Genomic DNA, 15,406 nt, shown 5'->3' with positions numbered 1-15,406 from the left:
CTATGTTTGATGAGTGTGACCAACCTGTCAATCACTTTCCAAGCCATGCTTGGAAAGTGCTTGAATATCGCACGCGAAAATCGCGGCAAAATCGCGATCATAATCGCGGTGAAATCGCGCGGAAAAAAACGCGCGATTTCTGGGAAGGAGTCCGGTTTTTAGTGAGCGTTTTAAAACGTGTGCACATAGCCTTACTCCTTTACAGTCCTCATGTAACACATGAAAAAGCATGACATAAAAATGATACAAACGTCAATTTTAAACGTCACTCAATCGTCCATTTTTTCATTTTTTGTGCTCGATTTGTATTTTTCACCGAAAAAACACGTACCCATTATGGTCTATGGTGCCGTTCATGTTTTAATTTGCAGACCCAGTGTCCATAAAAAATCACAGGCACATGTCTGATTTTGAGAGAAAAAAATAAAAGCATACCCATCCGTTTTTCACATGTCATTCACTCATTCAAGCCAACGGGAGCGCGAAAGAAAAAGGAATCCCACACGGATTATATTGTATGTTTTTTTACAGATGCATTGCAGTTATACACATAGGAAACTGTATATACTGCAGTCTTGTACATTTTCTATTTATGTACAGAAATGTATGTCAAGCGGATTTCAAGCAGATGAAGCATGGATGGCATATGGATGAAAAATATATAATTATTCATACGGCGTTACTAAAACTCCAGCCAGTCACATCCACAATCTGGTATGGCGGACAAATCCTGGAGCTGCATTGTTAGTGACAAGTCTGGTTCGGGAATTGGTCCATGTGAAAAGTGACTGGTATGTGCAGACACACCGGTTACCATTGGATCAGTGTTCGGCCCATTGAGATCACCCTTGAGAATCAGAGCATGTCCCATTGTCATCCGTTTTGGGGATTAGACTCCACCGTTAAAGTCTATAGTGATTCATCAAACATGGAGGAAAAACAGGAGATAAACTTTGTACTTCAGTGTTCTCTGCATGTTTCATTCATTATTATCTGAGCCATTGAGAAGTCAACAGTCAAATAAAATATTCGACAGGCTGCCTTCTCAAGGTTATAAAAACAACCGAGAAGAAAGTAAATGGAAAATACAGGCAACAAGGCTAAGTGCACACGTACTTTTTTGCCCTGCGGATTTTTCCGCACAGAATTGAAGAAATCCGCAGGTCAAATGACCTGCATTTTTTCCTGTGGATTTCTTCCTTTTTTCTTGCGGTTTTCTTGCGGTTTTTCCCTGCGGATTTGGAGAATGGAGCAGGTGGAAAACCGCACAAAAGAAGTGACATGCTGCATATTTTGAAGCGGAAAAATCCGCAGCGTCTGCACAGCGGGTTTTTTTTTCTATTGATTAACATGCTACTGTACATCACAATGCGGATATGCAGGGTTTCTGCGCGGTAAAATCCGCTGCGGATCCGCTGGAAATCTGCATCGTGTGCACATGGCCTTAGGATAACACAAGAAAGAAAAACGCACACAGATACAGAGATAGACATGAATGTGTGATTGCAGCCTCAGGCCACGCGCATACGTTCAGTATTTGGTCAGTATTTTACCTCCGTATCTGTAAGCCAAAACCAAGAGTGGGTGATAAATACAGAAGTGGTGACGTGTTTATTATGCTTTCCCTCTGATTGTTCCACTCCTGGTTTTGGCTTACAAATACTGATAGTGTGCACATGGCCTTACCTTTGAGTGTGACAGCTTCATATATGTCTATGAGGCTGTGACGCTCGGGTCGGGAGAGCCATGGCCAGTCCGTGCTTTACGGTTTATCCTTAGACTGATTTGCACAAACGTCTAAATAAGCCCTAAGTATTCCTTCACACAATTAGAATGGGTTGTCCACTACTGGACTGCCCCTGCTTATTCAACTTAGGGCCCCAAAGAGAATAAAACATGGATTTTTGTGATAAACTCACCGTAAAATCCTTTTTTCCTAGACGCTCATTGGGGGACACAGGTACTGTGGGTGTATGCTACTGCCGCCTGGAGGCTGACACTAAGTGAAAAAAAGGTTAGCTCCTCCTCCGCCGTATACACCCTCGCCCCGATTGCGGGCGGAAATCAGTTTCATACAAAAGCAGTAGGAGAACAACAAAATCAGCCTTAATGCAGGTAACAACATGTCCAGAAAAAAACACCCTAATATCAAACGAAAATGCATATTAATTAAACAAACAAGAGCCAACTGGCTAACAGGGTGGGTGCTGTGTCCCCCAATTAGCATCTTGGAGAAAAGGATTTTACGGTGAGTTTATCACAAAAATCCATGTTTCTCCTTCGCCTCATTGGGGGACACAGGTACTGTGGGACATCCTAAAGCAGTCCCTGGGTGGGAAGTTGACTCACCGATCCAAGCTACATGCACCTCCTGTCTAAAAGGTGTGTTACCACTGCTTGGAGAATCCTTCTACCCAGGCTTGCATCCGCTGAAGCCTGAGTTTGGATATTGTAATGTTTGGCAAATGTGTGCAGGCTGAACCAGGTCGCTGCTTTGCAAACCTGTTCCTCCGAAGCCTGGTGCCAAAGTGCCCAAGAGGCGCCCATTGCCCGAGTAGAGTGTGCTCTGATCCCTGCTGGAACCGGCGCATCTCTGATGCAGTAGGACTCCTGAATAGTCAAACGAATCCATCTGGCTATGGTCGATTTTGAGGCAGCGAGTCCCTTCCTGCGCCCCTCGGGGGGCACGAACAGCGTGTCTGACGAAAGGGTGCCATCCGTGACACGTACCTCCGAAGGGCTCTTACCAGGTCTAACGTGTGAAGAGCCCTTTCCAGACGGTGTACCGATGTTGGACAAAAAGAGGGCAAGACGATATGCTCATTAATGTGAAACGAGGAAACGACCTTAGGCAGAAAGGGAGGAGCTGGTCCGAGAACCATTTTATCCTTATGGAAAGTGAGAAACAGGGCTTGGCAGGATAGGGCCGCCAGCTCAGAAACCAGCCTGATAGAAGTTATGGCTACCAGGAATATCACCTTCCAGGACAGGTACAACAAAGACACATCCTGTAACGGTTCGAATGGGGCTTCCTGCAAAATGCTTATGCCAAGTTAAGGTCCCAGGCATCCAGGGACACCCTATAGGGAGGTACCAAATGGGAGACTCCCTGGATGAAAGTCTTCACCTGCAAATTAGTAGCAATTCTGCGCTGGAACAGGATGGAAAAAGCCGATATCTGTCTCCTGAGGGAGCTTGGAGCTAACCCTGAGTCTAGGCCAGACTGGAGAAAGGCCAAGATGTTGGGGATAGAGAATCTCAGTGGAGCACAACCGTGGTCCTGGCACCAAGGAAAGAAAACCTTCCAGGTGTGATGGTAAATATGTGCTGAGGCTGGCTTCCGGGCGCTAACCATTGTAGCAACCACCTCACGCCCAAACCCCGCCTGGGTTAGAATCCAAGATTTAACGGCCATGCCGTCAAACACAGGGCCCCTGAGCTCGGGTGGAAGATTGGACCCTGGGACAGTAGATCTGGGCGCGCTCTGGCTGTCGCCAAGGGACGTCGGCGAGCAGCTGCACCAGATCTGCGTACCACGCTCGGCGGGGCCAGTCTGAGGCCGGCAGAATCGCTGGAACCCCTTCTATTTTCATCTTCTCGATGACCCTTGGGAGTAGTGGCAACAGGGGAAATAGATATGGGAGGCGAAACTGGTTCCATGGCAGAACCAACGCATCCACAGAGATTGCCTGCGGGTCCCTGGACCGAGCAACAAACGTGGGCACCTTGGCGTTCACCCTGGAGTCCATCAGATCAACATCCGGTGTCCCCCACCATTGGCAAATCTGTTGGAAAATCTCGGGGTGTAGTGACCACTCCCCGGACGCAAGACCCTGCCAGCTGAGGAAGTCTGCCGCCCAGTTCTACACGCCCGGGATGTGGACTGCCAATATCACCGAGTGGTTCCTCTTGGCCCAATGAAGAACATGCCCTACCTCGCACATGGTTTCTCTGCTGTGGGTGCCCCTTGATGATTTATGTAAGCCACCGCCGTGCCGTTGTCCAATTTAATCCGGACGGGGCAGCCTGCTAGAAGGTGATGAAAATGTTGCAGAGCCAGCCGGATTGCTCGTATCTCCAACAAGTTGATCGGGAGGCGTGCCTCCTGCGGGGACCACCATCCTTGGGTCGTGTGGTGGCGAAAAACCGCTCCCCAGCCGGAGGCGCGCGACAGAGGGAGCTCTCTTTGGCTGCTGCTGCTGCCTCGACCTCGGATGAACAGGCTAAGGGCTCCAGCACTGTGGATGTTTGCCGCAGGAGCCCTCCCCGGCCATCCTCTCTGTGACAATTCTTCAGCTTCCCAGCTCAGGTAGATGGGAGGGGGGGCCACATATAGGACGGTGCAGGCACCCTAGCTCCGTCTTTCCCTCCATGGATAAGGAGAGGGACCGTCCGCCGCCTTGCAGCACCGCAGTCTAGCATTGGTGGAGCAGTGGGGGCCGCACGGACTATGCTTGTGCCTCTGTACAGCCTAGGGTTTCAATACCTTAGGGTGGTCAGGGCTAAGTCCGGCATCATGTCCCACGTCGCGGGAGAGGATACATGGAGGCGACACTCACATGTGCTCGCCCGTTGTTGGTTTGGGGAGATCGGCCCCTTTCAATAGGGTCCGTCGCCCCTGTCTCATCTTCATGGGGAAAAAAAAGTCTGGAGAAAAACCAGACGTGTGCCTCCAACGGACACTAAGCAAAAAACTGATTTCCACCCGCAATCGGGGCGAGGGTGTATACGGCGGAGGAGCTAACCTCTTTTTTTTCCACTTAGTGTCAGCCTCCAGGCGGCAGTAGCATACACTCACGTACCTGTGTCCCCCAATGAGGCGAAGGAGAAAACACTCTACATTCACCTGTTCCAGCAGTACCGTTCACATGACCAATGCAGCCAATCAGCGACCAATTTGGGAGACAAGTATACATGATTTTTATGTTGTTTGGTGTCTGGAATTGATATAAGTCCAGTACTGGACCACCCCTGTAGGGTAGAGGTCTGTTCACACTAGTGTGTCCTTCCAGCAACATTTGGTCTTAGAAAAAAAAATAATTGCTTTACACTTTCAATGTTTGCCAAAATTTGTAAGTATACAAAAGGAAGCTGTAATTAGATGTGTAAATTATATATACTGTATGTGCATGTATAAACAGTTGTGTCAAAAAGTGTTGCCCCTTCCTGACTTCCTATTCTTTTGCATGTTTGTCACACTTAAATGTTTCAGATGCAGTTTTTAAATGAAGGTCGTTATTATTGGTCACTGTCACTTCACATTAAAACAAAAATGTAAGAAAAATAGAGGAATTGATGTTTTTCACTATTTTGTCCCACTTGGAATTGGCTGCGTTCACACTTTGCGGGTTTTTTGCGTTTTCACGGTGGTTTTTAACGCGCAATTTTGCTGCGAAAACGCAAAAAACAGCATCCCATGCAATCCTATGGCATTCCGCATGCTGTGCTAATGCTGCGGATTTTCCCGCGGCGGAATCGCATCACGGAAAAATATGCAGCATGCTCATTATTTTGCGGAATCGCGGCGATTCCGCCCACATAGGAATGCATTGTTCTTATTTTCCGCATGTGGCTGTGCCCACCATGCGAAAAGTAAGCAGAACATTTGCGGATGGTACCCACGGGCTGGAGGAGAGGAGATTCTCCTCCATGTTGTGTGTACCATATCCCAGTAAAAAATAGAATTAAAATTAAAAAAAAAATCGCAAGGATCGGGAACGCTGCGCGGGACGTCGGAAGGTGAGAAAAAAAAAAAACACGATTTTTAATTTTTTTTTTTATTATTTTTAACATTAGATCTTTTACTACTGATGCTGCATAGGCAGCCTCAATAGTAAAAAGTTGGTCACACTAGTCAAACACTATGTTTGACGAGTGTGACCAACCTGTCAATCAGTTCTCCAAGCGATGCTACAGATCGCTTAGAAACCGCTAGCATTCTTCAAGCTAATTACGCTTGCAAATCGCTAGTTTTTCCGCGACACCTCCGCCGAACAGTTGTTCCCGGTGTTAATAATAATAATAATAATAATAATAAATTTTATTTTTATAGCGCCGACATATTCCGCAGCACTTTACATTTCAGAGGGGATTTGTACAGACAATAGACATTACAGCATAACAATAATCACATACAGTAGATTATAACAAATACCAAGAGGAGTGAGGGCCCTGCTCGCAAGCTTACAGTCTATGAGGAAAGAGGTAGACACGAAAGGTGGGTGGTAACAGTTGCCCTGATTGTATGGACCAGCCATAATGTTAAGTGTGTAACAGTACAGACACAGAGGGCTAATGGATGCATAAAGCATGTGGGAACATGATGCTGGGAACCTGGTTATGGTAAAACTTTTGGCTCTGCCACACAGGGATAGGTTAGGTTAATGTGTTGAGGCGATAGGCCAGTCTGAATAAATGCGTTTTCAGGACACGCTTAAAATTGTGGGGATTGGGGACTAATCGTATTGACCTGGGAAGTGCATTCCAAAGAATTGGCGCGGCACGTGTAAAGTCTTGGAGACGGGAGTGGGAGGTTCTGACTATTGAGGATACTAACCTCAGGTCATCAGCAGAACGGAGGGCGCGGGTAGGGTGGTATACTGAAACAAGGGAGGAGATGTAGGGTGGTGCTGAGCCATGGAGGGCTTTGTGGGTGAGGGTAATAAGTTTATACTGAATTCTGGAGTGGATGGGTAGCCAGTGTAATGACTGGCACAAGGTAGAGGCATCGGTGTAACGATTGGTGAGGAATATGATCCTGGCTGCAGCATTCAAGACAGATTGGAGAGGGGAGAGTTTTGTAAGAGGGAGACCGATTAGAAGAGAGTTACAATAGTCGAGACGAGAATGAATAAGAGAAACAGTAAGAGTTTTTGCAGAGTCAAAAGTAAGAAAAGGTCGAATTCTAGAAATGTTTTTGAGGTGCAGATGACAAGAGCGAGCCAGTGATCGAATGTGGGGGGCAAAGGAAAGCTCGGAATCAAGTATGACCCCAAGACAGCGGGCATGTTGCTGGGGAGTAATAGTGGAACCACAGACGGAAATGGCAATGTCGGGTGTAGGTACATTAGTAGCGGGAGGAAACACAAGGAGTTCAGTCTTTGACAGGTTCAGTTTCAGATATAGTGAGGACATGATATTAGACACAGCGTTTAGACAATCGCCAGTGTTTTCTAGAAAGGCTGGCGTGATGTCAGGAGAAGAAGCGTATAATTGGGTGTCATCAGCATAGAGATGGTACTGGAAACCAAATCTACTGATTGTTTGACCAATAGGGGCAGTGTACAAGGAGAAGAGGAGGGGGCCTAGAACCGATCCTTGAGGAACCCCAACAGTAAGGGGAAGGTGAGAGGAGGAGGAACCGGCAAAAGAAACAGTAAAGGAGCGGTCGGAGAGATAGGAGGAGAACCAGGAGAGAACGGTGTCCTTGAGGCCAATGGAATGGAGCATAGTGAGGAGGAGCTGATGATCCACAGTGTCGAATGCTGCAGAGAGATCCAAGAGAATTAGCATGGAGTAATGACCATTTGATTTAGCTGTTAGCAGATCATTAGAGACTTTAGTGAGGGCAGTTTCAGTGGAGTGTAAAGAGCGGAAACCGGATTGGAGAGGGTCGAGAACAGAGTTTTCTGAGAGATAGCGGATAAGACGGGAGTGGACCAGGCGTTCCAGGAGTTTAGAGATGAAGGGAAGATTAGAGACAGGTCTATAGTTAGCGGCACAGTTTTGGTCGAGGGATGGTTTTTTAAGTAGTGGATGTATGATGGCATGCTTAAATGAGGAGGGAAAAATACCAGAAGAGAGAGAGAGGTTAAATATTTTAGTTAGGTGAGGGGTGACAGCAGGGGAAAGGGACTGGAGGAGATGTGACGGAAATGGGTCACTGGTGCAAGTAGTTGGGCGAGAAGATGCAAGGAGCCTGCTTACTTCTTCTTCTGTGACTGTGTTGGCCAGAACTGCTCAGTTCAGCTTCATGGACGGAATAGTGGCCACAACGGGGTATTGCTCATCCACCCGCTATTGATTTGAATAGGTTGGCGGATGTGCAGTACCCGGCCACAGCCACCATACAGAAAATGGAGCTGTGCAACTCTGCAACTGAGCAGTTTGAGCCACCATTACCAGGAACAGCTGACATCCTTACCGATCAGACATTTATTACCTATCCTAAGGATAATTCCACAATCTTAAAGTCCCAGACAACCTTTTTAAGATTCATAAAGACTTGAATTCTGTACTCCAGTCATAGTGAAGTGTGTGATGGACTAAAATACACCTAACTCATTAGGCGCCTTTCATCGCTGGTGCGTACCTCATCAGGAATGTCACTCTACTCAGGGTCTGGAGTATATTTCTGGCATAAAAGTTTTGTGGCGTAGTTTTTAAATAATTTTTTTGGCGGGCTTTGCCATGCCCGTCCATTATCTGTCCACTTTGGTGATCCTAGGCGGGACTGGCATGAACAGCTTTGAATTGCGCAAAACTTTTGCAACTTTTCAAAGTGCATTATGACAGAAAGCTGGCGAAAAACACTGACAAATTAGGGCCTATGTAAGAGAAATCAGGCAAAAAGCATTACCATGAGATTTCCGCAGGATTTATGCAGCAGCAACCTGTAATCTCTAAATAATGAGACCATGAATACACAAATGATTTATTTACCTATTATAAAAAATATTACAGATTATCATCACTCACGTACATTTTAGTGCAGATGATCTTTTTTTCAGAACTGCGAAATTAAAAAATCCAAAATTTAGACTACAAATAATACATTTCCCAAAGCTGAAATGTTCCAAGGTAGATTAACTACAAGTACAAAACATCATAGATTTTCATATATATGACAGTGCCATCCTTATACACTGGGCAGGGCAATGCAGCGCCAGTATGCTAACAAAAATGCCACCTAGTAAAAGGAAAGATCTATTCCATCAAAGACTGGCACTTCTAGCTGGAGCAAGAATGCAAAGGAGTGCAGCTCTAAATGTAATTGCCAAGGACATGTGGAGGACACCGCCTGGCCGCACTGTTCTGCACTACACGGACATAGCCATAGTCTATGACCCTGTGATTGGCAGATAAGTCTGAATGAAATTATGTATCTTTACATACAAAATGCACAAAGGAGTATATGTTGTATATACAGGCCAAACACAGAAGATTGGTGCAGGGAGTGACCGCACCCGTCGTGCCAGTAGCAATATGGCAGGCCAGGCTACATGTGGAATTCAGAAATGATGCAAAAGGTAGTGAGAGAACATAAGAAAAGAACTCAAGGAAAGGCTTGTCCATCTTGTTCAGCCTGGGAGCTGGCTCATATTTTGGAGCTGTACTCAACCAGCAGCGGGTACTTCAATCATCCTGTAAAATATCCAAACATTAGACAAGAGGCATTAAAGGCGTCATCCCATCAATAAGACATATGTTCTCATGCCACCAAGCTGGTGGACTCATCTGAATAGCCGCCATGTACTATTTTAAACCCCCTGCAGCAGCACCCGCAGAGCATGGCGTCCCCATGCAAAAACCATTTGTTTGCGGTTAGCAGAACCTGGGGCGATCGGATGAGACAACCACTTAACGGGAATGTGTTATCAGAAAGTGAGCTATTGTTTAAAATCAGGTTTATGTTTTACATGTCTTTTTTTAATTTTGTCAAGTTTTTATATTTTTCTCCCCACAATACTGCAGTTTACACGTTGGCCACTGGGGCATTTTTAGAGTCATGCTTCCTGTCCTTTCAGGAGGTTTTCAGTAGGCTCATTATCATCAAGGGCAGGATTCCAACGACACGGAACACTTCTGTACACGGCCGATAACATGGGATCCACCAATCACAATTGGTGATGTCACTGCGCCCCTTCCCTTCACAATGACCTTTGTACATGCTCACTAAATGTTTCAATACAAAAAATAAGGTGCAAGTCTGTCTATTGCTGATAATGTACATAAGGATTTTCTAAAATAAGAAGTCAAAGTTCAGAATATCTTCATTGGCAAGTGTTCAAACTGCAACATTTATGTTTATTTTTAATACAGATTGTGATATGGGAAAAAAAAAATTGTCAGTTTTTTTAAAAAGCCGATTTACACAATAGGCCATCTTCTGATTACTCGTTCCCACTAACATCATGTAAAACTGCATTAACAAAAAGGGTGTCACGTAGCTAAACTCTTGCTCATGAATGAATATTGTCACTATTTTCTGAATATGTTCCTTTTTTTCACCTTTACTTGTAACAAATATTCTGTATGTGTAGTAAATATGGCATTCATCAAGACTGTCACACTAGCTGTAACAACCCTGCTGGCATCACTGCATAGCCTCCCATCCCCGCACACCAACTTACTCGCTGCTCCAGGTCATGCAGTGATTTCTGTCTGCTGACAGCTCCATGCGCTATGCCTCTTGTTTTCCTGCTTGCTCTCTTCATGTTTCCTGACTGTGTGTATAGGGGGGCGGCGCCTGAACTCTCTGCTTCTTATGCAGTCAGGGTGCACCGGTCTAATCTGTCCCCGACCAATCACCTGGAGCCCTTTACTATATAGGGTCGCCACAACCACTAATCCTTGCCTGTGCAATGTCTATACTCAGTGTTTTGCTGCTGAGGAAGCCAGGCCCTGTTCTGTATATCTCTTTCCCTGGAGGAATACTCTAGCCTTGTTTTGTATTCTTTGTCTGCCCTCCAGGAGGCTGCATATCCTGGTCTCGGTGTCCCGGTCCTAGCCTTGTGTTTTCTTGTCCTTCCGCCCTCCAGGAGGCTGTATATCCTGTACCTTGTCTTGTACTGTCTCCTTGTCTGTGGCTTCCTTCCCTGCTGTGTCTTCCTTGTGTCCTCCCTGTCGGAGCCTCTGCACCCTTGCAGCTCTGCCTGCTCCTCTCCTGCTGCTGCAGAACCTCAGCTGCAGCTTCTCTCCACAGACCTTGTGGTTCAGCTTTGCTCTGCTGCTGCAGAACCTCTTGCTGCAGCTTCTCTCCACAGACCTTGCAGTTCAGCTTTGCTCTGCTGCAGAACCTCTTGCTGCAGCTTCTCTCCACAGACCTTGTGGTTCAGCTTTGCTCTGCTGCTGCTGTAGAACCTCTTGCTGCTGCTTCTCTCTACAGACCTTGTGGTTCAGTTTTGCTCCACACCTGCTGCCGCTGCAGAACCTCTTGCTGCAGCTTCTCTCCACAGACCTTGTGGTTCAACTTTGCTCCACTCCTGCTGCCGCTGCAGAACCTCTTGCTGCAGCTTCTCACCACAGATCTTGTGGTTCAGCTTTGCTCCACTCCTGCTGTCGCTGCAGAACCTCTTGCTGCAGCTTCTGTCCGCAGACCTTGTGGTTCAGCTTACTCCGCACTCCAGTGTGAACAGTTCCAAACTTGTTCCTTCATATTCCACTCCTTCCTGCCTGTATACATACCTGCACCTCTTGTGTGAACAGGTCCAAAACAGTTCCTTCGTACTCCACTCCTTCCTGCCTGTATCAGTACCCGTTCCTGCTGTGTGAACAGGTCCCTACCTGTTCCTTCATACACCACACCTGCCTGTCCAGTGTCTCCAAGCCGTGCCCGCCTGTCCAGTGTCTCCAAGCCGTGCCCGCCTGTCCAGTGTCTCCAAGCCGTGCCCCCCTGTCCAGTGTCTCCAAGCCGTGCCCGCCTGTCCAGTGTCTCCAAGCCGTGCCCGCCTGTCCAGTGTCTCCAAGCCATGCCTGCTTGCCCTGTGTCTCAGCTTGCTAGTCACTCACACCTGTCCAGGTGTCCTGTTCCTGAGTGGCATCAGCAGCCACAGCCAGACACCACCCTGGAGTGGCACCCGGCAGCTACCTGCCGCACAAGCCTGACCTCACCATCAGTGGCTCCAGTGAAAACCAAGGTAGCTGTCGTAGTCACGCCCCTTCCAGGGTAGTCTGGGCTGTGGCACAGTGGGGCCACAACCCCCCGGCTCACGCCAATCAGCCAAGGCGCGAGCGTGACACTAGCTATGGTATATGTGCCACTGATCTTCATATACAGTATTATTCCACCCACAATAATAATAATAAATGGCAGGTAATATATTAAGCTGAAAGATATGTGCTAGATGGAAGATAATATAACATGCTGCCTCCCAGGAGCAAAAATCAATGATGTGGCCAACAGGATACCAACTATCCTCAAATCCAAGGACGACTACCCTTTCCTACTGATACATGTAGGCACAAACGACACGGCAAGAAATGACCTACCAACTATCTGCAAAGACTTTGAAATTCTGGGGAAGAAAATAAAGGAACGGAACGTACAGGTTGTTTTCTCATCAATCCTCCCAGTCGATGGTCATGGCATCAGAAGATGGAATAGGATACTAGAGGTGAACAACTGGCTACGACGGTGGTGCAGGCAGCAAGGATTTGGATTCTTGGACCATGGCGTGAATTACCTCTACGATGGACTTCTCGCAAGAGATGGGATACACCTCACAAAACCTGGGAAACACACATTCGCCAGAAGACTTGCCACACTCATCAGGAGGGCTTAAAACTAGAAGAAGAGGGGATGGGAGGAACAACAGCAGACAAGAACATGCAGCAGAAGGACAAACTAATCAAGGATACTAGATGTGGTACAGAGGACCCAAGACAGGGTACTCAGAAGGAAGCTAAGAAAAAGGAAGCAAAACTTCTTTCCTGCATGCTGACCAACACAAGAAGCCTGACCAATAAGATTGACGATCTGGAGTTGGTAATGTATGAGGAAAAATACGACATAGTAGGAATAACTGAGACATGGTTAGACGACAGCTATGACTGGGCGGCTAACTTGCAAGGATATGATTTGTTTAGGAGGGATCGTAAAAAAAGGGGGGTGGAGTCTGTCTATATATAAAGTCCACTTTAAAGCCCACACTAAGAGAAGATATACAAGAGGGAAATGAAGAGGTGGAGTCTCTATGGGTGGAGATACAATGAGGGAAAAGTAATAAAATCCTCATAGGGGTTTGTTATAAGCCACCAAATATAACAGAAGCCACTGAAAATGTATTATTGAAACAAATAGACAAAGCAGCAAATTACAATGAGGTGATTATTATGGGGGACTTCAACTACCCCGACATAGACTGGGAAACTGAAACCTGCGTATCTCAGAAAGGAAACCAATTTCTGTCAGTGACCAAGGATAATTATCTGTCACAACTTGTGCAGGGCCAAACTAGAGGAACGGCCCTTCTGGACTTAATTTTAAGCAACAGGCCAGATAGAATAACAGAAGTACGAGTCGATGGGCACCTAGGGAACGGTGACCACAATATAATACAATTCCACTTGTCCTTCAGTAAGGAGCCCTGGAAGGGGGTTACGAAAACGCTGATTTTCAGGAAAGCAAAGTTTGATCAGCTTAGAGAGGACCTTCGCCGAATTGATTGGGACAATGTCCTCAAAAATAGGAGCACAGAAAATAAATGGGAAATATTTAAATCAGTTTTACACACCCACTGCGAGCAAGCCATACCGTACAGACATAAAAGAGCTAGGAACAGGAGAACACCAATGTGGCTAAATAAGGATGTAAAAAGGGCAATAAATAACAAGAACAAGGCATTTAGGAAGCTAAAACAAGAAGTCAATGAAGAAGCATTAAAAAGTTATAGAGAAAAAAATAAAATGTGTAAAGAACAAATACATTTAGCAAAAGTGGAAACTGAGAGACTCATTGCTAAGGAAAGTAAAACAAACCCCAAACTATTCTTTAATTATATAACCAGTAAAATGATTAAAATTGATGGTGTTGGCCCTTTAAAGAACAATGAGGGTGAAATCATAGAGAGCGATGTGGGAAAAGCAAATGTTTTAAATACTTTTTTCTCAACAGTGTTCACACAGGAAAAGGATTTGCCAGGGGAAATGCAGAGTGATAATGTAAACTCCCCATGAAGTATTACCTGCCTAACCCAGGAAGAAGTGCAAAACCGCCTTAGTAAGATTAAAATTGACAAATCACCAAGCCCTGATGGCATTCACCCTCGGGTATTAAGGGAGTTAAGTAATGTGATAGACAGGCCTCTATTCCTTATATTTAAAGACTCTATAGAAACAGGGTCTGTTCCTTTTGATTGGCGACAAGCAAATGTGGTACCAATATTCAAAAAGGGGTGTAAAAGGGAACCTGGAAACTATAGGCTGGTAAGCTTAACATCTGTTGTGGGTAAAATTTTTGAAGGGTTTCTAAGGGATACCATTATGGAATATCTCAATGTTAATAAATGTTTAACTCCATATCAACATGGAATTATGAAGGATCGCTCCTGTCAATCTAACCTGATCAGCTTCTATGAGGATGTAAGCTCTCAAATGGACCAAGGAGAATCATTGGATGTCATTTATCTCGACTTCTCTAAAGCATTTGACACTGTCCCACATAAAAGATTGGTAAGAAAGATGAGAAAGCTTGGCCTAGGGGAAAATGTGTGTAGATGGGTAGGTAGCTGGCTTAGTGATAGAAAACAAAGAGTGGTTATTAATGGTGCATACTCAGATTGGGCCAGGGTTACTAGTGGGGTACCACAGGGTTCTGTATTGGGCCCCCTACTATTTAATATATTAATGATCTAGTGGATGGCTTACACAGTAAAATATCAGTATTTGCAGATGATACAAAACTATGTAAGGTAGTTAACACAAAGGAGGACAGTTTGCAACTACAGACAGATTTGAGTAAATTGGAGAATTGGGCTGAAAAATGGCAAATGAGGTTTAACACAGATAAGTGTAAGGTTATGCACATGGGATGGAGAAACAGATGCTACAATTACTTACTAAATGGGAAACTGCTGGGGAAATCAGACATGGAAAAAGACTTAGGCATCTTAGTCAATAAGAAGCTAAATTGGAGTGCCCAGTGTCAGGCAGCTGTCACCAAAGCAAATAGGGTCATGGGATGCATTAGAAGAGGTCTGGGGACACGAGATGAAAACATAATTCTCCCTCTGTACAAATCACTCGTCAGACCACACTTGGGAGTATTGTGTGCAATTTTGGACGCCGGTGCTCAAGAAAGACATTACTGAACTTGAAAGGGTTCATAGGCGGGCTACTAAAATGATAAATGGAGTTGGTTCACTACAATACTCAGAAAGGTTATCAAAATTAGGTCTATTTACTCTAGAAAAGAGAAGACTTAGGGGAGACTTAATATATATGTACAAGTATATCAGAGGGCAATACAGAGATCTCTCCAATGAACTGTTTGTACCAAGGACTGTGACAAGAACAAGGGGGCATTCTCTTCGTTTGGAGGAATGACAATTTCTGCACCAGCATAGAAGAGTGTTCTTCACGGTAAGAGCAGTGAGGCTCTGGAATTCTCTTCCTGAGGAAGTGGTGATGGCCAACTCACTGAATGAATTTAAGAAAGGAATGGATGCTTTTCCTGTGAGTAACAGTA

The 15,406-nt window shown here is 45.6% G+C and overlaps 1 protein-coding gene across 1 annotated transcript in view; it reads right to left on the bottom strand.

The window, feature by feature from the left end:
* Positions 1 to 8,641: 8,641 nt before the first annotated feature.
* ARPIN (actin related protein 2/3 complex inhibitor) overlaps positions 8,642 to 15,406 on the bottom strand; it is a 56,825-nt gene continuing 50,060 nt past the window's right edge. Inside the window, exon 6 of the mRNA XM_073568656.1 lies at positions 8,642 to 9,363. Within this exon, the coding sequence (XP_073424757.1) occupies positions 9,355 to 9,363 (9 nt within the window). The 3' untranslated portion in view covers positions 8,642 to 9,354. The remainder of the gene's footprint in view (positions 9,364 to 15,406) is intronic.

The sequence above is a fragment of the Dendrobates tinctorius genome, unplaced genomic scaffold (genome assembly GCF_039654945.1).
Source record: "Dendrobates tinctorius isolate UK_male_01 unplaced genomic scaffold, ASM3965494v1 ptg000022l, whole genome shotgun sequence".
Classification (NCBI taxonomy): domain Eukaryota; kingdom Metazoa; phylum Chordata; class Amphibia; order Anura; family Dendrobatidae; genus Dendrobates; species Dendrobates tinctorius.
This window is presented reverse-complemented; position numbering and strand designations above follow the sequence as displayed.